This window comes from Thermobia domestica, chromosome 17 (genome assembly GCF_964235325.1).
Source record: "Thermobia domestica chromosome 17, izTheDome1.hap1.1, whole genome shotgun sequence".
Lineage (NCBI taxonomy): Eukaryota > Metazoa > Arthropoda > Insecta > Zygentoma > Lepismatidae > Thermobia > Thermobia domestica.
The window spans coordinates 85,966,165-85,989,744 of record NC_137470.1 but is presented as its reverse complement, the minus strand read 5'-3'; the positions used below and the strand labels follow the sequence as shown (position 1 = coordinate 85,989,744).

Sequence of the window (23,580 nt, the reverse complement as noted above, 5' to 3'; positions counted from 1 at the left end):
CGCAACATCCATTTCAGATACAACCATTATTATACACTTCATTTTCACAAGCTGCTTCTTATAATAACTATATCGATTTCCTACTTAAATTCAATTATAGATAACCGTTTCTTATGTAGCAGCTAATATTCATGCTATACAGTACAAGCAGTACATATTTTCTAAATAATTGTTCAAATTGCTTTATAAGAATCCGAATTATGAGGTACCACCTAAGTTTTTGTAATGCAAAAAAATACAAGCATATATATATATATATATATATATATATATAGGTGTATTTTAGGGGACTTCGGGACTTGATCCCCCCCCCCCCCCCGAAATTTTATGTTTATTCAAATAAAATATTGTAAAGTGAATGAAATATCTTGTAGAATGTTCACATTTCGAAGAATGAAGTTAGCAAAGCCCCCCGAAATATATATATGAATAATTTTCATGTTGGACGTGTGGTTTTAGGTATTCAACTGTGTCCACATTTCTCATTTTAGCGTTTTCGTATATGAATTATGGACATGGCGGGCTAGTAAATGTGACAGGGATTTGAAAAGTGACAGTTTATCAGATAATGTGTTTCCAATCACTTCACAGTAGAAATTTATATTTCTAAAAATGTTCTCATATATTTTTAAAAAAGGAAGAAAAACTTTAACTTTCCGCACGGAGGCTCGCCCTTCGTTTCAGAAATGTCAGTAGCAGTACTAAACCCGCTTGATCACAGACTCAACTTACAAGAAATTGTGTTATAATATTGATAATAGAATCGCTCCAAGCATAGGTTCCTACTTGGAGGTTTAAATATCCATTTTCTGTCGTTTTCAGTAATTTCTACTTAAGATAATGGTTGATTTTGCATATTGGAACTGTGCATGAGGTGTGCAATCAATATTAATCTCACAAATAAGTAGTTTGATTTTGTTTTTACATTTTCACATCGCTCGGATGAGAGTACGATTTGCACCGAGTGTCTATATAAAGAACGGCGAGAACATGCAATTCCCTGTGTATAGATCTGCGGGAATTGTGACGGATCTAAGCCCACTTTTTCAGACTTAGTTTCTGAACGAGTTTTCAGCTTTTTGTGAACAGGTGTGTACAAAGAAGGGATAATTCAGCTTTTACTACTACTAATGATAATAAATCGCTATAGCCAAACTATATTCTTTCTTTTTACGATACACTTGTAATTCAAACTTTATAATCTAGATGACGAAGTACCGTCTAGATTCTAATCATGGGCGTGTTAAAAGGGTGGAAGGAAGTATCCTAAAGTCTTGAAAGTTGACAATTTTATATGGAAATTTTGGAAAGGCAAATTCGAAGTAGGTAATTTTCTTTGGAGACGGAGGTGATTATAGGACTTTACCACTGTTACTAACATTTTCTTGGTTGTAATTTCATAATCTTTTTGTTGTATTCAGTTCTAACTCAACGTATTTTTCGTATATTGACTAGCACTGTAGGTGTGTAAGTGATATATAGATAGATATTATTGATGTCCAAGAGACGAGAAATAAGGTTTTTCGTCTCGATTCTCGATGGATTCTTTACCATCGAGTATCGATTCTGAAAAGTTTTTCTCTTTCGTTTCGAAACTTTGTCTCTTTTCTTAATCTATTTACTTGAATTTTGGAAGTAGTGTGGTAGGTTTTTTCACTTAGGAATAGGAAATTCAATACTATGTAAGGGTAACTGTTCAATAATTAGCATGAATTAAAAAGGAGAAACCCGCGGTGCCTTAGTGGTACAGTCCGCTTATCTCTGCTGCGTGGGGTCTCTGGTTCGATCGCAGCCCGTGCCAAGTAAAAGTATAATAGTGATGAACAATCACCTTGTGCGTGGGTTTTCTTGGGGTTCTTCCGTTTCCTCCAAGTTTCTTCATTCCACCAATTTTTTTATCTTTCTCATCCATAGTTGGACATATCTTTACTAGTTACTTCAATACAACCAAGTGCATGCTCGTTCCAGTTAACTGTAATGGTCATGCGTGGGCGGTGAAGGGTCATCTAGTTACGTGTTATCAGTAAATCGCAATCTACAACTATAGAAATGGACAAATGTTACTTCTTGAGGAGATGACTATTTTTTTTTTAATCAGGTGTGCTTATTTCATTAGAATGACTAACTATGTGTAGACATATGGATCTCATTGTGGAATCTGGATCGAAAATGAACATAAAATTAGAAAACTTGAGGAAAAGACGAAGAATATTAAATGAAGGTAAATACTAAAATGACAAAAGCAATGCTGATTTAAAAGAACAAGGATATTTTTTTGTAACAACGACAAAAAAAAATGTACTAAATAAAACATGTGATAGAGGTGAGTTGATTTTGAGTTTTACGTCCCTTTCAGCAGCGAGGCTATATGAGACGTGGACCTACTGATTAACGTGGAATCCGAACCACATGAGCTCCCGCCGGGAAACGAACCTGGACCTCCCACGCCAAAGGCGCGTACGCTAACCGCTTAGCCAAGGAGGAGCTCAAACAGGTGATAGAGTTTAGTTTGAACAGCTAGATAGTACTGCTAGTGAAGAGCAATGTGAACGAAAAAAAAAAAAAACAAGAATAGAATGGTAAAAATAAAATAGTATTTTGTAGACGACTAAATACAGAACTAAGAGAAAGGCTCAACGAATGTTTCTTATAGTTGTGCTCCGTACGAAGCAGGAACTTGTATATTACGAAAAAGCCAGTATTAAAAAAAAAAAAAAAAAAGAAAAGTTACGGGCTTACGAAATGTGTATCTGGAGAATTGATAAAATTATCTGGGTATACTTACAGATCAATGAAGAAATGTTAGGACTAGTAAGAGAACAAAAGCCAATTTTAAATGTAGATTAAACAAAATACCAACTGGTCAGGATATTGTTTGAGAAAAAGGATTCAAAAGTACCTGATAGAAGATACGATGGAAGGACAAGAGGAAGGGGAGAAAATACCAATTGACGAGCGCTATGAACAGAGATAACTCCTAAATTAAGCTAAAACATTTAACTGAGTAATAGTTTGATTTATTGAAGCTTCATTATATGCAGGAATGACCAGAGATGGGAGAATACAGGCACGTACAGAAATTTCTTTCGGTATGGTTGAAAGCTTTTTCGGGGATCCAATTTCAATATGAGGGTAAATTATACTAAAATATGTATATAAAATAACACCAAAAGTAAACTACATTTACAGAAAAATTGCGATTTCGGGGATACGGGGTCCGGATCCCCTTGCCTACGTCCCTGCATAAGTGTGATGGTAATAATTTTTTTTACGCAAGTTTTCTTCGTAATTTTTTTTATTTGTGTTATTACTTTTATTTTTCTGTGATTATTTGTCACTAGTTCTTGAAAACTCCGTGAAGCTTTAATTTTATTGTAATATCGAATTATCAATATCCGTGACTTGTAATACAAGTATATACACTTCTGAATACTCTTTGTATTGAATGAACTTAATTACTTAATTAATACTTAAAGTAAACTTACCATGTATTTCCGTCCAGGTTGTCAGAATACATTCACATTTTCGTGAAGTTACTTTCTATAAACCGTCAAATTTACATCACCCCATATAAGTAACTGTTTCAATCCGTTTCATATGTATATAAAGTTTCTAATCGTGTATTGCAAACCGAAGTTAATCATACAACAAGAATGTTCTATCGTGCTCTAAGAATATCTGACAGTATCTTGTAGCTCATCTCCCTTAGCCTCTAAACATAATCGTGTGATCGAACCTAAAATAAATCATGTAGCATGGAATAGAAAATGACTTACAAGATATTGAGATGGAAAAATAGAGGAAATTAGTTGGCAGAAAGGAAATATAATGAAAAAAAAAAGATCAAAAATGCAAGACAAGGGAAATAGTGTTAATTAAAGAGAGAAACAAATTGATACGGAAATTGTGTGTGTGGAGTGATACACTAGAACACATGTTAAAGAGCGGAAAGATAATGATTTGTGATAAATAATGTTCTGTACACTTATTCTTGTCGTGCACTTAATTCGTGGTTGTTTAGTGTATTTTGCAAATATTTCATTTTTTAAGAACATAAAAAGATCCTTCCGTGTCCACTGAAGATTTTTGCTTGTACAGCCTACTTAGAACGAAGAAAGGACTTCAGAACATGCCAACTTGATTTATGGTGGCGGTTGTAGCAGAGCGAAATTTTGAAACTAAGGACAGAGACATCTCTAAAGCGGAAAAGTATTTATTACTGGATCAAAAGATAATTAAAAAAAAAAAAGTATTCGTTGATCCTCTTCCTGATTTTTACATGCTTTGTCCATTGTCAGGCCAGTTAACATGCACAGGAACAATAATGTTTAGACGGTGAAAATGTACAACAGTAGTAGGCTTAACGGAAAGAAATGTCCAAACATGAGACATATACCAATCGATAAATGTAAGGAAGTAGAACAAAATGATATGTCAGTGTAAAACCTCATGCGTAGTTTTCGAGAAATTTGTGAAACATTATTTATTTTGTGTTTACATTGATGCTGTACAAAAACCACACCAATAACTAAGGTTAGACTGATACAAACACTAGCAAGATGACAGTTACTGAAAGCAAAACAAAATCCTGTTTAAAAATGTAAATGTGAGAATTAACATGTCTCAGAGTTGGCAATATTAGCACTGATAGTGTTAGGGAGAGTTGGCAACATGTTCTTGACAGCATTTTATATTGCTTTTTATTGTTTTTCCAAGCAAAGAGAAAAATGTATGCAAGGTCAAGGCATGTGGTACTATATCATACATATATTATTATATACTTAACTGTTAAATTTTATATACATAACAATTACTCATATTGAACATAACAAATATGTAAATATTAATTAAAGGAGTGTGTTGGACGGGTGTTACTTCTCTTATTGCGAAGCTTAACTAATTTATTGCAATCTCACTAATTTCACTCTTATGGTTGCTGCCAATAACCTCTGTAGTAGTTTCCACCAGTCTCCAATCCACGTGCACACAATAATCTGATCTCGAACATTTATATAACAAAAACCATAGTTCCCGCGTTGAATTGAATTTGTTCTCAACATCCAACTACTTGGTACAATATCTGTTGTACATTGTCTAAATATAACTAAAACATTCCAGTAATCTCAAGGTAAGACAAAAATAAAAGATTTTCTACAAAACAAGAGTTCCATGCAACAGCAACGACCCGGCTCTCACATTCTACTATAGTACACAGTTCTTTTTTCTTTTCTTCTTCGTTACACTGTTCTGCATTCGTTCTTCTTAGAACGCTACGACGGATATGGGGATGTAGTATGTAGTATGGTTAATGAGTTGTAGCTCAAAATTATGATTAACTTTTAAATTTTATTTTCAATCTAACTAAAAATATTGTTCAAAGATAAGACATATATCAACAGATAGATCACAAGATGCTTAACAAAATGACAATTTCTGGGATAAATTTGATACATAGTTTCCGAGAAGGTCGCAGAAAAAAGACGAACTTTTATTGTCCTAAAAGATATATCGTTCATTGTCAATAATAAGTGGTTATTCTGCTGGTACAGCTTGTTTGAAGCCATATTTATTCACTAATATTTTTTTTTTTTTTAATGACTGGTAAATATGTGTCTTCTTCTAGAGCCTTTCTATTTCATGTGTGTCCTCGGAAAATATGTGAAACATACTTCGGCCCCACCTTCCCTGCCGTCTTAAGGAGGAAGCCTTCCCTTTACTTTGGGGAAAGAACCCTGCCTGCATCCAACTATTGAAGGATTTCGGCCACAACAACTTGTCCCTTCTCTTTCGAGGGAGGTACGGGAAACCCATCAACAGCAGCGCCAGCAGGGGCACACTTGAAATAGAAAGGCTCTAGCAGTGTTACACATACTCCTAAAAAGTATGAACACCCTACTTTAATATTTTCCAACATTTAGCTGTATTAATTCAATTTTCATCAATTTTCGTGCATCTTTTCGAAAAATAAAACTCATGGCTAAAAATTTACAGAGTAATCATAATTCCGTAATGCAGGCAGTTAGAATTTTACGGTATCCACCATTTTGATTAGTTCAAAAGTAGATAGTTTAAAATGCAGTGACAGCATAAATACAGAAACAGCGTACTGAAAGCAATAAACTGTTAAACCATCTGTAGAATAACACATTTGAACAGAAATAAGTATAAAATGTGGAATATATAAACTTCAAATGACATTAACAAAAAAGTATTGCACATCACCTCCGAGGTAACATTTCAGAGGTAGTTCTGTAACAAAATGAGCAGTTACAAATGGAATATTCAGATTTTCATTTCTTTTGATAACGATCACAAAAATTACTACAGTTTTCTGTAAAAGTAAGAAATTCGGTGCTTTAGAGAGTATTTTTCTCTAATTACTCTCACGTCTCAGCATATTTTCCAAAGATAAATACATAAGAGGGTATGAATGCATTGCAAGTACATTCAGGACCGTAAAGGCTGTGTGGACATCATTCGGAGCACTCCATCTTCAATTCACTAACTTACTACAGGATAGCACAATAGATGCAAACATGAAAGCAACATTTTGAGGTTTGGAGAAAAGACTTGCGAGTCCAGAATTTCTTCTGGATTTAGGACTAATGAATGACGTCTTGCAAGAGTTAGCTATGCTGTCAAATGAGTTACAATCACAAGAGATAACGTTACCAAGAGCTGATCATCTAGTAAAACGAATCATTTGGATGATCGAAAGTGTCAGAGATGAGCCAGGTGAACATATGCAATTAGCCTTACAGGCTGTAAAGGATGGTATGTTTCGAAATTAATTCTGGAACACAACAAGACGATAGTTGCAATAAATGCTCTTCAGTTCACTCAGTGTGGCAGACAGAATGAGAGCCAGACTGTGTTCTGACGCCGACTGAGATACCTTTGCTGTTGACTGTACATACAAGAACAATTTTGCAACAGTAGAGTAGATTAAAGTGTATATCCGGTCTTGTCATAGGATTCCCAAATTAATATGAAAATCGTAAAATTAGGGAATTTGCACACCTTCGATTGGAATTTGCTGAACAGTGATATTTATCATCTTTATTCTTATTTACTTCGTCATTTAACAGGTTATAGAAAAAGTTATTAGTCATATTTATATACAAAATTCGGGGAGCACTATGGCTCAGTGGTAGAGAGCTTACATGTGGTGCATGGGGTCTGTGGCTCGATCCCGTGGGTGTTCTCGGGTACTCCCGTTTCCACGCACAATTTCATTCCACCAATTCTACCATCATTCACTTGCCTTAATCATCCGTCTCCCGTAGCTTAAACAGTATAACTGTTTGATGTTAACTGAAAGATTTCATTTCATTTAGTCCAAAGTTTGTGTCTTATAACAAAGATTTTAAACTTTAAAAGTATCATAAATTTCGTACGAGGTATCGTAGAAATTTGTACTATATTCTTTTTTTCTTTATGATCACCTAGGATATATTCATATAGTAGAGCTTAACTTCCATATAGTTAACTTTTTCCCGCTTATCGTAAATACGCAATGATATCCATCTGATCTTAACCAAATTTAATAGAATTTTAGACTTTAGCCTGCTTAGTACGCTTGTAATATCTTTACTGTTCAGTAAATCAGTTAAGATATGACATCCACAATATACACAGATGAATCAAACAATTAGAAAGCATATTGTATTGAAGGTAACTTCCAGTTTATTATGAAGATTAAAGCTCCCTTGTGAGTAAGAGGTTGGCGTGGAAGACCCAAGTTTGGTTCCCAGTGGGAGCTCATGTGGTTCGGATCCCTTGTTAAACTGTTGCTCCATGTCTCACATAGTCTCTCTGCTAAAGCGACGCTAAACTCAAATCAAACCAAAAGCAAAAGTCTTTGTGAAGATATTCCACTAAAATATATTTCCAGGCGGGAATTACTTAATGGAGGAATTTTTTTCATTTGCGTTTAATCTACTTGTTAATTTTGTAATTTAGTTAAGGTAATAATAAATTTTATACGCTTTCAATAATACTAGTCCCTGTGTTTGTTTCCAGGTTGTCTACAATCTTTTGTCTCTACGATTTAACTCACGTATCCGAGTTAAAACATACACTGATGAGCTAACACCATTGGATTCGGTGTGTGAGGTGTTCAAGGCAGCTAATTGGTATGAACGAGAAGTTTGGGACATGTACGGCGTATTCTTTGCAAATCATCCTGATCTTCGACGGATACTTACTGATTATGGATTTGAAGGACATCCTTTTAGAAAGGACTTTCCTTTGTCAGGCTACGTAGAGGTGAGTGAATATAGTTATAACTTAAAATGAGCTATAAGCAATGTTTCCTTAACAGTTAAATTAAGATCGAGACCAAACAGTACTTCCTTTCTGTTACAGAACTAGGATTCTACCTACAAGTCAAGAAATCAGGGGAAAAAGTGTTAGAGACATCAGGGAAACAGTTCGAAGGATTATGAAAGGAAATGCTAATACAAAATTCAGAATTTTAACTGAAAGTTTGTGCTTCACTGAGTGAAACCTCTACTGTATAGGTTTACTACATAATTAGCCTCAAAGACTCACATATTGTATGTGAATGGGGACTACGAAGACCTTGAACACAACTTGACACTTTCTGTCAATGGTTCTAGTCAACACACAGACACGCATATATATATATATATATATATATATATATATATATATATATATATATATATATATATATATATAAAGTCTAATTCTAGCTTGTACCTGGTACTCTTTCTTCGTGATCATTTTTCGCAATATTTCAACTCTCTCGAGGGTCTTGAACGCAAGCATATTTCCTGCTATCTGAAAATACTAATTTGACATCCTGTAATATTTTCTTGTCCTGTAAAAGAAAAAGTGTCCGAAGTATTCCGAAAAGACAACTTACATATTTTAACACTGAGTGATTGGTATTGTGTGAATCCACTAAGAAAACAAGTAGTTTCATAAAATAATTATTGGTCTTGTTATAGTAACTCGGTCATTTCTCACTACAAATTCACTCTGAATGCTCCTTTGTCGCTTGCAGTTGTTTCAATATTTGCCGGGTTTTATGTGCAGATTTCTTTCTGAAACTTACTAAAAGCAATATTTTCTTGAATTATTGTTTCAGAATCTGTCAGTGACCAAACAGAAGATTCACATATGAAGTGTGCATATGTGAATAAAAATAATAATAATAATAATAATAAACCATCACGGAAACTGTTTCAGACGTGGAATATACTGATTTATTGGGTTGTAGTTCAACTTCCTCTTCCATCGGAGACGGAACCTACAAAGAAAGTACCTATCATTAATATCCGAGTATAACCGATAAATAACAATTATGATTTCACAAAATAAGTTATAACAATTGTAAATATCTGCTTTGTAGTTTCTTGAATCTATGAGAAGATAGCAATCAAATAAATGCTTCTAACCAGAGTCTGGAGGCATTCGGTCCTAATCATCTCCGAGTTCGATAGCTCTGCTTTCTTCCCTGAGGGATAACTGGTAGCAGACGATTCACCACAAGTACCTAGTTGGTAACAAAATGAACATCTTTGCAAACTTTGCTAGTCATACACCCATAAATCATGGAACATCCTTGTCAAACGATTCCAACCAATTCAGTACTCTGTCTGAATACACTAATATGAGTGGAACTGAAGCTGATGAACAACTTGGTGTTCCCCGTGCTACAGCATACACTTGGTGGAGGATGTATAGAGAAACATGTAACGTAGCTCGAAAACCCGACGCCAGCCCTACAAGGATCTCAACCCAAGACAATCAGGCCTTGATTAATGTCAGCCGTAAAACCCTTTCATGATTTCCCGACAGCTACTGTTGGCATCTCGTTTCTCTGGTTACTTTCGTACTGCTCGACGGCGCCTCAAAGATGCCGGTCTACAGACCTTTCAAGCTGTACGTAATCAGCAGTTGACAGACATCCAGTTGACAGACATCCTAGCATTTGCTGAGGGAAATACTAATTTTAACTGGGATAGAGTAATTTTTTAAGACGAGAATGTATTTGCATCATCGAATAATGGTCCAACAAGACTCATTTATAGACATGTAAGAAAACTATATGATCCGCAGTACATGCTTCGTACACATTGAATGGGACATGTCACTGTCAACTACGGGAGCTGGTTATATAAGGATGCAGTAGGTGAGTTACACCAAATAGAGCCGATTGAATAGCCAGAAGTATCTGGATATTTTGCAATATGGATTACTCCAAGTTGTAAGAATTGAATTTCAAGACTGTAGAAGTTCAACAAGATAATAGTTCAGATCACGATTCGCATTTGGTTCAAGCCTGGTTTCAATAGGAACGCAATGTTGAATTAGTCGGCTGCATTCCTAGAGCATCTGACCTGAATCCGATTAGAAAACTACAGGCAGAAGTTATGAGAACACTACAAGACAATTGGCCTGATAATCCACCAAGGAGAGCTGACGATTTATGGAGCTCGTTCTTGATGCGCGGGAAGAAGTTGCACAGGGACATCGATATGTCGCCAGCTTAGTTGACTTTTTACCAAAGAGATTAAGAGCCGTCAAAGAAGGTAATGGGGACTATACAAGATAAAACCTTCAATAATTTCCTAGCCAAACCTAAAAAGCTCTTTTCAGAGCTGCCTAATTACATGCATTTTTCCTCTAACTTGACTTCAATTGAGAATTGTGACTTCCCGCGTACTTCTGAATAATATTATATTTATTTAACGGCAGATGTTCACCGTTTCTCGTAGATAAGTGGTTAATGTTCTGGCTTTCGAAATTGTAGATCTAGGTTCGGTTCTTTGCGGGAGTTTTTTTTTCTTCGTTTGTTCAACAACGAGTAACATTTGTTTTAAAATCGTTCACTTTGAATGTGAAATGAAATATTAGCAGTGAGGACATTCCAACAAATAATAAAATTAGCAATGTTGCAATATTAAAAATACCATTAACATTCGTAATAAGAAGAAAAAAGAAAAGCAATCTGGTGAACTATACAATGTGGAAATGATATTCAAGGATAGTAGGGCACACAAAATAATGAAAATAAACATAAAATTGTGCGAAAAAGTCCACTTGTCTATCACAAGAACAAAGAAGTTCTATAAATATACTTTTCTCACTCCTACATTGTCAGTCACCTGAAAGAATGTTTTGCCGAAGATTATTATTTTCCTAATGCAACCAAAACATTTCAACAAAGGTTTATTTACCACATTATATATATAAAGATTTATATTTCAGATCCTTTCATTCTACATCCACATCCCTTCATTTTCAAAGATTTTCCACCGAACACAAGTATGGACTTCCAAATACTATACATACAGCATTTAATTGACAAGTATTTTGCTAATACGCTTGTAAGAAAATTATAACACATCACGGATATGCAGCATAGGAATTGAGAGCACATAAAACTGCCTTTAAACAATTATAACTCTCTTTGTCTATAATATATACTCTTGTACAGAGAGCAACACAGACGAGCTGAAATGCCTGTTCATCGCAGAAGAAGAATAGATTTATGGAAGGTATTCGAAAATTTATTTGACCCCTTTCTTTCCCTTAGGACGCTTACTTGAGTAAAAAAATGAAACTACAAATTCCTAGCTTATACAAAGCGCTATGTTGTAAACTTCATTTTAAACAGTTCAACATTTCCCGTAATATTGAGACAGAGAGCGTTGATGTCATTTTTATATATTGAGAAAAATGTTATTGAAAGTGCTTTCTTCCATTTTCCCCGTTAGAAGAGTAAGTTTCACAAACGCTAGGCATATCCATTTACGGTCAACAAGGAGTTCATATACCAGGTTTAAAGCTTGTGGTATGATGGGCTCGTGAGGAACTCTACTTTTGGTATAAATATAGAATCATCATTCTTACCTCTTAATGACAATGACATGATAAAAAAAAAACCTGCTCAAGCTATGTGCTAACTATTCAGAAAGTCATTTCAAACGATTAGCATTTTTTTCTATAATAAGGTAACAAACAACATTGATTTCATTTGCATATAATTAGCTAGACAATAAGTGCCTAATATTCAAATATTTCGCTTGATAGGAGTCATTGTGTAAGAAAGTAAGTGGCCACTACATGATCAATATTAATGTAGTGAAAGTTTAGTAACCCTCAGCGTTCCCTTTTAAAGGGTTATGAGAGGCAAGCTAAATACTCCACTCGATTAACTCCCTGGCATTCTCTTATCTCAGTTTTTGTTTCATTATTTTATATCCAGTCGTTTTTGATTTATAGGCACTGGACGAATTTAAAGACTCGCCCTGTATATACAACGATAATTGTTAATCGTAAAGAGGGCACAATGACTCAGTGATAGAATAATTCCCTCTGGTACGAGGAGTTTCTGATTTGATCTCCAGCCACGCGAGTTTGTGGTGGGCAACATCGTATCCGTGGGTTTTCTCTGGGTTTCCACGTCCTCCAACATTCCTAATGTACGAATTATTAATAATCATTCATTTTAAGAAATCATCCTTCTTATTTAGCCTAAAGAGCGTAATCATGGGACATCAAACTAGAAATTTCGTTTAAAAATTTTATTAGTTTTACCTTTGATTGAAATAATTGTGTAAACCTACTAGTTTAAATCCTCCTAAAATCAAAAAAGGTTTTTATGCCTACGGGATCATAGTGTGTGTGCTGCTCATAATAGAATGTATAGAACATAATCGGGCCCTACAAATACTCCGCAAAGTGAGCTCAGTGAAATTCAGCAAATCTTGAACATTGTGCGTATATCAAATGAGTCTATTGTGAAGGAGTTAACGACAAATTGGAGAAACCATATCAACGTTGTGCACTAGGGTTAATGGAATTGAGAGTGATGTTCAAAAATATTACTGCGGATATTAATCTTTATCAATACATGGCTTACCTTGAGGACAAGGTTGATGAGCTAGAAAATAGGTCACGGCGACAAAACAGTGATTTATGGTGTAAGTGAAAGTGAACATGAATCTTGGGATGCAACTGAGACCTTTTGAAAGACAGGTTATAGATAAGTTTTGAGGAAGATTGCAACGTGCGCACAGTGTGGGCAGAAAACAACCAGGAAAGAATCGACCGATTGTATGGAAATTTCTTAGTGACCGAAAGAAAGAACTTGTATTAAAAACAGCAAAAACCTGACAGGAACAAACATCTACATCGAGCAAGATTATTCATTCAAAGTTAGAGAGCAGCGTTACAAACTGCGCCACTAAATGCAAGAAGCACATAAGGACGGTAAACTTGCATACCTTAATTTCAAATATCTACATGTTAATGGTAAAAGATTCACTTTTAAAGAACTGGAAAAGAATGGAACTCATCTCCCTCAACCCTCCCTTCCAGATGGTGGAGTGCAACGAACAAGTGCAAGTGAATCGCCTAAGGTGGATACCAAGAAGCAGGGGCTCCCGAGGAAAAAGCGAACTTTTCTGAATGTGTAGCTGCCGAATGCCAGACGACCAACAAACAAAGCCACAAAGTTCTATTGATGACCATTGCATGGCTGCCCTCCCCTCCTCTCCCTCCTTTTACTCACAATCTCTGTCAGTGAAGTCTCCTAACCCTCCTCGTAGTGCTGATAGAACAACAGTGAAAGTCAAGAATTCATCCCTGCCCCAGCACTCAACCATGCGTCAATCGGCGAGGAATCTTCGGAAACAAATTTTTAAGAAAAAGTTTTGTACTTGCCAAAAGGAAACATCCCATTCCAGTAGTAATATCGATGACAAACAATGCAACCAATTCTTAGTCAGGTAAGAATGAATGTACGTAAACAAATAAAGGCGGTAGTCACGATATTGAGGACAATGCAAAGAATGGAAGCGAGAAAACTGGTAAGTTGTCTTCAGCTGATTCAGGTGAGTTATTCAAAATAACTGGGCATTTACAAACTCTAAAACTGTTCAACATATATTATCAGAATTCTCATAGTTTGCGTGGTAAAGTGAATTATTTCTTTTGCGGTGTATTATCAAATAATTCTGATTTGATTGGAATTACATAAACTGAGATTAATGGGTCACATTATGACTGAACTATTTAATAACAGGTACACAGATTTAAAGCAAGATCGCAATACCATCACAACTGGCAAATCAAAGGATGGGGGTTCTTATCTCTGCTTTGACCAAGTACAATATGTGTTTATTAGATAGGGGTGATAACAATTTTTTTTTGTTTGTTTGTTTGTTTGTTATTGAAAATAAGCGTGGGGATAAAAACTATTTATTTGTATAGTGTACTTCCCACCTGAATCTAACTTCGAGTGTTACGATGAACTATTTACTAGAAATTAACTGTCCTCCAGGTAGCTCGATTCTTCTGGTTGGTGACTTCAAATTGTCAGAGATAAATTCCAGTAACTTTAACTTTGAAAACAGCTAATTTAAATGTAAAAATTTACATAGTTTTATGACTTATTATAATTTAGAATTATTAAACAACGTTATTAATAAATTTGATCGTATCTTAGATTTAGTCATATCAAATATGTCAGAAGTGCGAGTCAGTAGAGGATCTTTTCCTTTAGTTATAGACCGGCCCTTTTAATAAACATCAAACAGCAGTCGACAGCTAAATGAAACAGAAGAGAAACATCTCCGGAAACAGCTTTAAAAAAGCTGAGTTTTTGAAGTTGTATAAACTTTCGTTGGTAGATTGGAATTGTTTAAGAAAGTGTGATAAGGTTAACGATTTAGTAAGAAATTTTTATGATGTTATCTATAACATATTTGACAGAGTTGAGTTGATTTTAGTTTAGCGTCCCTTTCAGCAGCGAGGCTATATGAGACGTGGACCTACTGATTAACGTGGAATCCGAACCACATGAGCTCCCGCCGGGAATTGAACCCGGGTCTCCCATATTTGACAGAATTGTTCCGCCAGAAAAGAGTTCACGTTATAACTACCCTTGCTGGTTCACGAAGGAAATTATTCAAAAACTGAAATCAAATGCGAAGTACCATAGCAAGTATAAACTTACCAACGATATGAACATCTATAAAAAAAAATGACGAATTGCGTAAGGATATTAAGAAAGACATCAAGACAGCATACAATACATTTATCCAAAATTTGGAAGAAAATATTAACAATAATCCTAAAGAACACTGGAACTACTTAAAAAATAGGATTAGAGATCTCCGTGGGAGCACATTGAAGTTTGAAGGGCGGGACCTCTATCGTAATTACGAAATAGCTGATACTTTATTCAATACTTCACCTCTGTATTTGTGCCCTCTTCATTAGACTCAATTGTGATTATGTCAAACGTCTTATCGAGTAACGGTAATGAAATCCTAGAAAATATACTTGCATGAAATTGAAATAGTAATTAAAAAAAAAAGTCCAGAACAGCTGTAGACCCTGATGGGATACCCTCGTATATAATCAAAGGGTGGATTGACATATGTAAATACCCTCTATGGATTGCTTTTAACCTCTCTATTAAAACTTGCACCTTTCCTGATAAATGGAAATCCTCGTTGGTCTGCCCGATACCTAAATCGAATAATAAATGTGAAATTATTAAATTTAGACCCATATCTGTTTTATGTTGCGAAAGTATTTGAACAGATATTATATAAACGGATTATTAATCTTTTTAAACCAGCAATTTCAACCTACCAACATGGCTTTGTTACTCGAAAATCAACGACAACTAATCTAGCAATAGTCACTGACTTTATAGCTATCTCGTTAGATGAAGGATGCCATGTTGACGTAATATATATCGACTTTGAGAAGACAGAGTAAGTCGTAACATACTGTTAAACTAATTAAATCATTATAATTCTTCTTCAGCCCCCACCATTTTTTTCCATCATATCTCAATGAACGTAAGCTCACAGTTGTCTATGAAGAGTTTACGTCAAATGAGTATTTCGCGTTATCAGGAGTTCCACAAGGCTCCCGACTCGGCCCTTTACTATTTCTATAATTTATTAACGATCTCCCAGATCATATACCCAACAGTGATAAATTATTGTTCCCTGATGATCTCAAAATTTACGGCAAGATAAAATCTCTGGATGATTGTCTTCATTTACAACAGGATTCAGAGAGTATTGCGAACTGGTGTTCAGTAAATAAACTTGGAATAAACATTGACAAATGTAATGTATTATCATTCACCAGAAACAAAAGTGCCCTTAAATATGGTTGTAAACTTAATAATACTTCTATAAGTAGACCTAATACATTAAAGATCTAGGTGTTACATTTGACCCTAAATTAACGTACACTAAAAACACATTGAGAACGTTACTCATAATGCGTTTAAATTATTAGGATTCATAATTAGAAGTGGTAAGGACTTCAGAAATATTACAACACACTTGAAAATGTATTATTCATATGTACACACTAAGTTGGATTGTGCTGTTGTGATTTGGAACCCCTCGCAACAAATTGAAAGAGTTCAATCAAAATTTCTAAGATATTTGATATACAAAATAACTGGAATTTATTCCTCACTTGAAAGCCATAGTACACTGGTAGACAATTTTAATATTTAGTCATTAGAACAAAGAAGTAATATTGCTGATCTGGTATTCCTCCAAAAAAAAAAAAAAAAAAAAAAAAAAAAAAAAAAAAAAAAAGTACAAAATGAATTCGATTGTTCAAACTGTATATCTTCATTATACTTCCATGTTCCTTCAGTTAGAACTAGAATTACCAATACAGGTCTTTCTTACTGCAAAAAGCCTAGAATCAACATAATGCTGAAGTCACCAATCTGGAGAATATGTTCTTTCTACCCAACAAATTATGTCAAGAACATGACAAAATTGAAATACGTACAATGTCCTGCAGAGCACTGAAAAAAAAACCTGTTGTAAAGATGAATTATATATTTCAACACTTTAATTGGGCATATGCCTCTTGTGTTGATAAACAAATAAATAGTTTATCTTCTAGGAAGTATATACTTATATTTTATTGTTATTTCTTCATACTTTGCCATTCTCTAGATATTACTATAATTTGGCGCTGTTTGCTTGAAGTTATTTAGTTGACAGTATCTCGCATGCGTATGAAGTTCAGTTGTTCTCCAGCAATGTTTTAATCGAATGGCAGAAACCAAACTAAAATAATAGTAGACGGGATGATTTCAACCCTCATGCGTCACCTGGCAACTAGGTACGTTTACCATTTGATTATGCCGCAAAGTAGTAAACATAATTAATTTTAGTGAGTTTTCCGTTACTTTCTTTTCTTTGCCTGATTCTTTGATGATTATTTTCTTTAATTCACTGTGATATTCTTTGGTGTCGATACGTTAACTTAAATATTTCGATACGTTAAATCTGTTATATTACTTTAGAAACTATTCCATTTGGAATATTTTTTACAAGATAAATGTGTTATCGCACGTCAGAGTATGTATTTTCTACAGGCCAACCAGATTATTCTCATTAGTTGTGGTTGAAACTATAGATATAATTTAGTGACCGTTTATTTTTACATGATGATTTCCTTTGCGCGAAATACTGAAGAACGAGATGAACACTTTCTATGTTGCTTTCGGCTCAAGAATATACGTTAGAGACAAACGGAGAAGGCTTTATAATTTAGTTTAATATATGTGATGTAATGTACTATATTACATATTTGTGACATTTTATAATTTTGTTACAGCCATACTCTTCGCCAGATTCTTTGTTAAAAAGAAAAGGCGTAATTTTCCGTAAACAGGGTTCGAACCTATGCTAGAATGAAGTTCTGCACGCAACTCCGTTTATGCCAACCACTACACCAAGAAGATTCCACGCTAGAAGTTGTCCATCTGTGTATATTATTACCTTACTGATTTGCACTCCGTAGAGGCATTTACTCTGTATTACTCAGTAAGCCGTATTTCGATTTCATTTTTTTTTTTTTTTTTCATATTTTATGACCTCGTATATACCGTATTTACTTGACGGTAACGTCCAGATAGTGAATCTCTGCTCCAAATGGTCATGTTTTTCTGTACCAGAATGGAGGGAAAATAATTTCCCTGTAAGTACAGATCTGAGGGACGTAAGGATCTAAGTTATTTTTTCCGAACTTAGTTTTCTTTATCGCCGTCTAGGTTTCTATGACCAGAAGTGTACCACTACCACAGTGTATTGCTCATAAGGTAGATTCCATTTACCAGGAAACTTGTGTAGTACACTAAAGTTTAAGTATTGACCACTATCTTCAGTTTTAGAATCAATGTTTTTCTCCGCAGTTCAGGCCCGGTGGCTCAGTGGTCGAACACTCTCATTGTTTAAGTTCCCTGATGCGTAGTGAATCATATTGTGCGTGTATTTTGTCGTGGTTTTCCCATCCTCATCTTAGGAGTGGACTAGCCAAAAAACACCAGACCGAGGGATGGGGTGAGAGTTGATGGCCATGTCTAAGAATCACGCACTCATACATGAAAGAGTCACATTCTTCTCAATTTTATGTAGATATATAGGATCACATCCTTCTTGGTTTTATGTAGTTATATACTGCTGAAGTACTGATTAACTTAGCTTTCAGATGGAAGAAATTACTAAACAAACTTCCTTTCGCTACAGCCGATAAAGGGCAACGGCTCACTTAACCTGATGATGCATGCTCAACACACCAGCTCCCACATCAATCATATCTTGCTTTCTGGACGTGAATTCAATACCTTTTAATTCAAGTAGCTTTCCAGTTGCCTCATGATGTTAAGTCGACACCGTAAAATTTTAGTGGTCCCACCGGAAGTGGAACCAGGGATCACGCACATCGAAGTCGCGCGCTTTAACAGTGCAGCTACGCAGGAACTCAGTAATATATATATATATATATATATATATATATATATATATATATATATATTAGCTTAAAGATTCACTTCCTGTTTTAATGCTTTCTGTTCGCGCTCACAGATGGTGAATTTTGATACACATGCAAGTGAGAAAGAGCTAAAAAATATGAAGAGTACAGCATATATCTATTTTGCTGAAATCATTTGTGCGGTTTAAAAGAGAGCTTTTGGGAAGATGGTTTTTCAACATGACCGATACAACTTGTTTTGTTATAACATATATAACCGTCGTAACATTGGGGACCATAAATGGAACATGCTGCAAGTAAGAAAAATCCATTTTCGATTTCACTGTACTAAGTGAAGGTGGAGTTTGAGTTGGGTCAGCCCTACCCTGGTTACGCCACTAGTGGATAGTGATTCAGCTCAGTAACTACTACTATTCTTGGTTTGGGTTTTCTTGTGGTCCGATTTCCTGGTGTACCAAAATCTTTTTTACCTACATTCTCACTCCGCCAATTCTTGTATAATAAACTTTTGGTAAATGATTAACAGTTTATCTCCTTTCGCCTTAAAGTGCATAACCATGTGATATTAAATTAGAAATTTCATTCACACTGAACCTCCCTTAAGGCTGGAAATTGAGCGCATGCTCATATGTAGCATGAGTAGTGGTCAGCATATGTGGTCTTCATGAATATCTTGTATTACTCGAAAAGAAATGTTTAAAATAACACTGATAAAATACTGCTTTAGTGACGTGCTGCTTTAAGGAAATTATTTTGTTTTTTGCAGGTACGATATGATGATGAAAAGAAGCGTGTCGTCGTAGAGCCTTTGGAACTAGCTCAAGAATTTAGGCGTTTCGAACTGTCCAGCACATGGGAACAATTCCCCAATTTTGGAAGTATTGCCGCATCAGAAGAAATAGCCACTAATGAGAAGCCTAAGGACGAGAAGAAATAAGTATGGTTTATTTGTCTCGTAAACTTGGTCAAGTAGAATTATAATTAAACGAGATTTTTTTTTTTTTTTTTTGTAATAATTATTCTGTAATGCTGCACAAGTGTGTTACGTGGCCTGTAAATAGGATCAAATGTTAATAAATATATTTAATAAAATTAAGTGCTGAAACCTTATTAAGTGACGTTTGAATTGGTTTGCAGAAAAGATTAATGTGCAAAAATGTTTGTACGGATTAATGTGCAAAAATCTGTTAAAATGAAATTGTATTGCTTTCAATGTTTATTCGAAGGAATATGTTTATAATAATAGTAATAAATTACAGACATCGTTTAACCATAATTTCAACGAAACTATTTCAAGATTGCAAATTATTTTATTGTACAGTTGAACATGGTTATAACTACATCGGCTTCTGCGACATCTCGTATGCGTTAGTGTGAACTTAGAGAGGAAAAATGGAAATCAGTATCTTAATTTTATCGAAGCCTTTGTTTATTTTACGTGGAATCCTTACTTTTTATTATCCACTTTGTTAAATTATCCAGAGAACCCAGATAATTATAGCATTATGTCTACATATGTAAATTATGTTGTTTGTCTCCCTTGTATAACTTCCATGTCATATAAACCTGTGTATGCAGCAATTTGCAACAAAGTGTAACTTGTGTGCAGTCAAATTACCAAAAAGTAAGGAACAAATTATTAACAAGCTGAAACTTGATATAGATGTTGGAAATGATGTTTTAAACAATATACTAAAAGTCCCCTGAAATCCCACGTGACCTTCGCCGCCATATACGAAAATGGCCGCTGGAAGTGTCAAATGAATAATACCCAGATAAAAATAGCAATATCTTCGTTATGATTGAACATAGAGATAAACTTAGTGTAGTTTTATAGAATATAGATAACAATATTTTTAATAGAAAAGCATTTTTTCATAAAATGCATAGTTTTAGAAATATTTAGCTCTAAATTCTAAAATTCCGAAAACTACTGTCAAACTGATTTAAAATTTTATGGAACTTAGGAAGTAATTATTAACAAGTCAAAATTTGACAGAGATGTTGGTAAAGATTATTTAATGACATTCTAAAATCCCACGACTTCTTTGTTCGCCATATTGGGAAATGTCGAAATCTCCGAAGTAATTGAAAGATGATATTTTCTTAAATGATATATAAAATCTGAAAAGGGTTAAATATTTGAAAAAATGTAAATGCAGACGATCCGAAGTCAAATGCGATCAATGTTGGTGAGAGGGGCGAAAAATTATGACGTGTTTAAGGTTGTCGTCCGCCATCTTGGAATCAACTTGTTTATTTTAAATTGCAACATGGTCGTGTGACATTAAACACCATCCTCGTTCGAACAGAAACACAAACGTAAGGTTATTTTTCCAAACCCTGCAACGGTTTTGAAGTTGTGATTAGATTTAGAATGTTATGTGTGAAATGCTGTGAAATATGCTGTGCGAAGTTTCGAATTGAAGGATAAAGGAAAAAACAACCTTTGTAACATCTCACATTACGTATTCTTTAATAACTAGGGAAAGGGAGAGCTAACACACACAAGATAATTACAATCACATGATATGTGCAGAATGCCCACCATTCTGTTCTATGCATATCCTTAACCGTGCGCCCCAGTGCTTGGGCACTCTGAGAAGCATAGTTGTTGATATTTGTTCACATGCCGGAATGGTTCTCCTTTTTAGGTAGCCAATGTCATTAATTTTACATTGGTAGACAATGGCTTTAAAGCGCCCCCAAAGATAAAAATCCAACGGAGTTAGGTCCGGGGACCTTGGTGGCCACTCAATAGGTCCATGCCGACCTATTCAGCAACCGGGAAAATATTCATTGAGCCATCGATTACATTTCGACCATAATGCATCCTTGCCTCACCTTGCGAATATTGATGAAATCACCCTTCCTCGTTCTACGAGAGTGGAATAACAGTGTTTCCAAGGATATCTCCATATTGTGCAGCATCCAAGGTCCCATCAATGGAAACGGGTCCAATAAGTTTTTTGCCCCATATTCTACACCACACCCTACTGGGTCGAGGATTTAAATCCGTAGTGAGCCGGTAAATTGGCTGAGACTCGGTAACCCAGAGGATAAAAAAGAGATTTTATTTATTAACTTGCTTTTAAACAGTATTTCTGTCAGAGGTGACCGGGACTGGGGATATAACTGGCATAAGCTTTTTTTCTAGCATGACAACACATTAAACATAACAAATTTAATTTTTGGGATTACAAATTATCACTACGCGTCGGTATAGGTCTATTCGTTTTCACATTTGAGCGTCAAAAGAAGAAAGTATAGTGATAGTTATAAAAGTCGAATACGAAATTTCGATGAATTCAAGTTACATGGCCATACATATCGAAAAATTATGTTTCGATGTCTGTCTATGTATTCGTCCCTCTTTTACATACACTGAAATAGAGGCATGTACCTCTGTTCATGCCTATAACCATGAACATGAAGCATGAACAGTATGGTACCCTCTTACCATATTGTTCAACGTATCTGGACCGAATTCTAGACACAACGTTTTAATAACATACTATCCTTTCGAATTTTCTATGCTTCAACACCTAAAATAAGGGTAGTTTACTGAAACATTAAGATTTAAAATAATCCAATTTTCTACAAAATAGCTATGTCCATTTTATTTTTTATAAATACATTCTAAGACCCCATATCATAACAAGCAGATGTTAATACAACACGTGTTATTGATTGTAAACTATGAAGCAGACGAGAAGTCAATATGGAAGACACCGGAGGAAGCCGAAGGGTGACGGGCCTCAGGAAGGGACCCGAAGATGACACATAAAAGCCCAACCACCGTGGGATCTCGTATCAGTCGACCAAATGATCAACTAAGAAACATCTGCTCTGAGGTCTCATTGGACTAGGGGTCCACATTTCCTTAACCCGAGGTTGCATTGGACTACGCGTCCTCACTACAAAACACCTGTCTCCCTTCATCTGGTCAAATAAGAAGATAGACACTATTTACTCTTTGTAATCAAGCACATTTTGTAATTAGAACTTTGTAGTAAAATTGGTGAAGGGATTGACTTGCCTTAACTCGCCCCGTCATTTAGTCTCTACCTATAAAATCATTACATGGTGTAGGCGCCGGAGTTCTGTACGGGGCGCTCCTTTTATTAACTTTTAGCAGGCACTCATAAGGTCAGTATCAAAATCCATCTAAGTTTCACCACACCCTTTTTACAATCATGCTGTTGCTATTAGGATTTGATATTAAAATTGTCATTTTGTTTGTGTCTATCTTCTGGTTCACGAGTATTTAAGGAAGTAATGATGAATAAAAGAATACACTATCAGCTATTTTTTCTTTCCTGCTACCTGAATGAATGTGTGCGAACGTGGAGGAAGGACTATCTGCTTAGACACGTATAAGCATTCTTGCTGTTGCTGCATTATTATCTTAGTTGTAAAAGGCGACAGCATATTTTCATTGTTCTCAGCTGGTAGCATAGGCTTCCTATGGCGTTTAAAGAAAGAAGTTATATTTTTCCTTAAGTCGATGGTGGAATGCGAACGTTGGATAAACTCAATTTCTATAATTACTGGCATTGTTCTGTTGATTACTCGAAAGGAATGAGTACACGTTTGACCAATTTTAAACTTTATCAATGCTATTTGATTTAAACAAATGTTGTTTCCGGTAATTCATTTTACTATTGTCTGAAATGGAATTGGACTTGTCCCAGGGGGCAACGAATCGGACGGCCAGACAGATATCGTACTTCCGGTGTCAATTATTGCACTCTGAGGTCCTGATTTAGT

General features: G+C 35.1%; 1 protein-coding gene across 2 annotated transcripts in view; it reads left to right on the top strand.

The window, feature by feature from the left end:
* Positions 1–19,920, top strand: part of LOC145673801 (NADH dehydrogenase [ubiquinone] iron-sulfur protein 3, mitochondrial-like) — a 116,567-nt gene extending 96,647 nt beyond the window's left edge. For both annotated transcript variants that reach the window (XM_081743563.1, XM_081743562.1), the window contains exons 4-5: positions 8,023–8,268; positions 19,577–19,920. In XM_081743563.1, the coding sequence (XP_081599689.1) occupies positions 8,023–8,268; positions 19,577–19,747 (417 nt within the window). In that variant the 3' untranslated portion in view covers positions 19,748–19,920. The remainder of the gene's footprint in view (positions 1–8,022; positions 8,269–19,576) is intronic.
* The last annotated feature ends 3,660 nt before the right edge of the window (positions 19,921–23,580 follow it).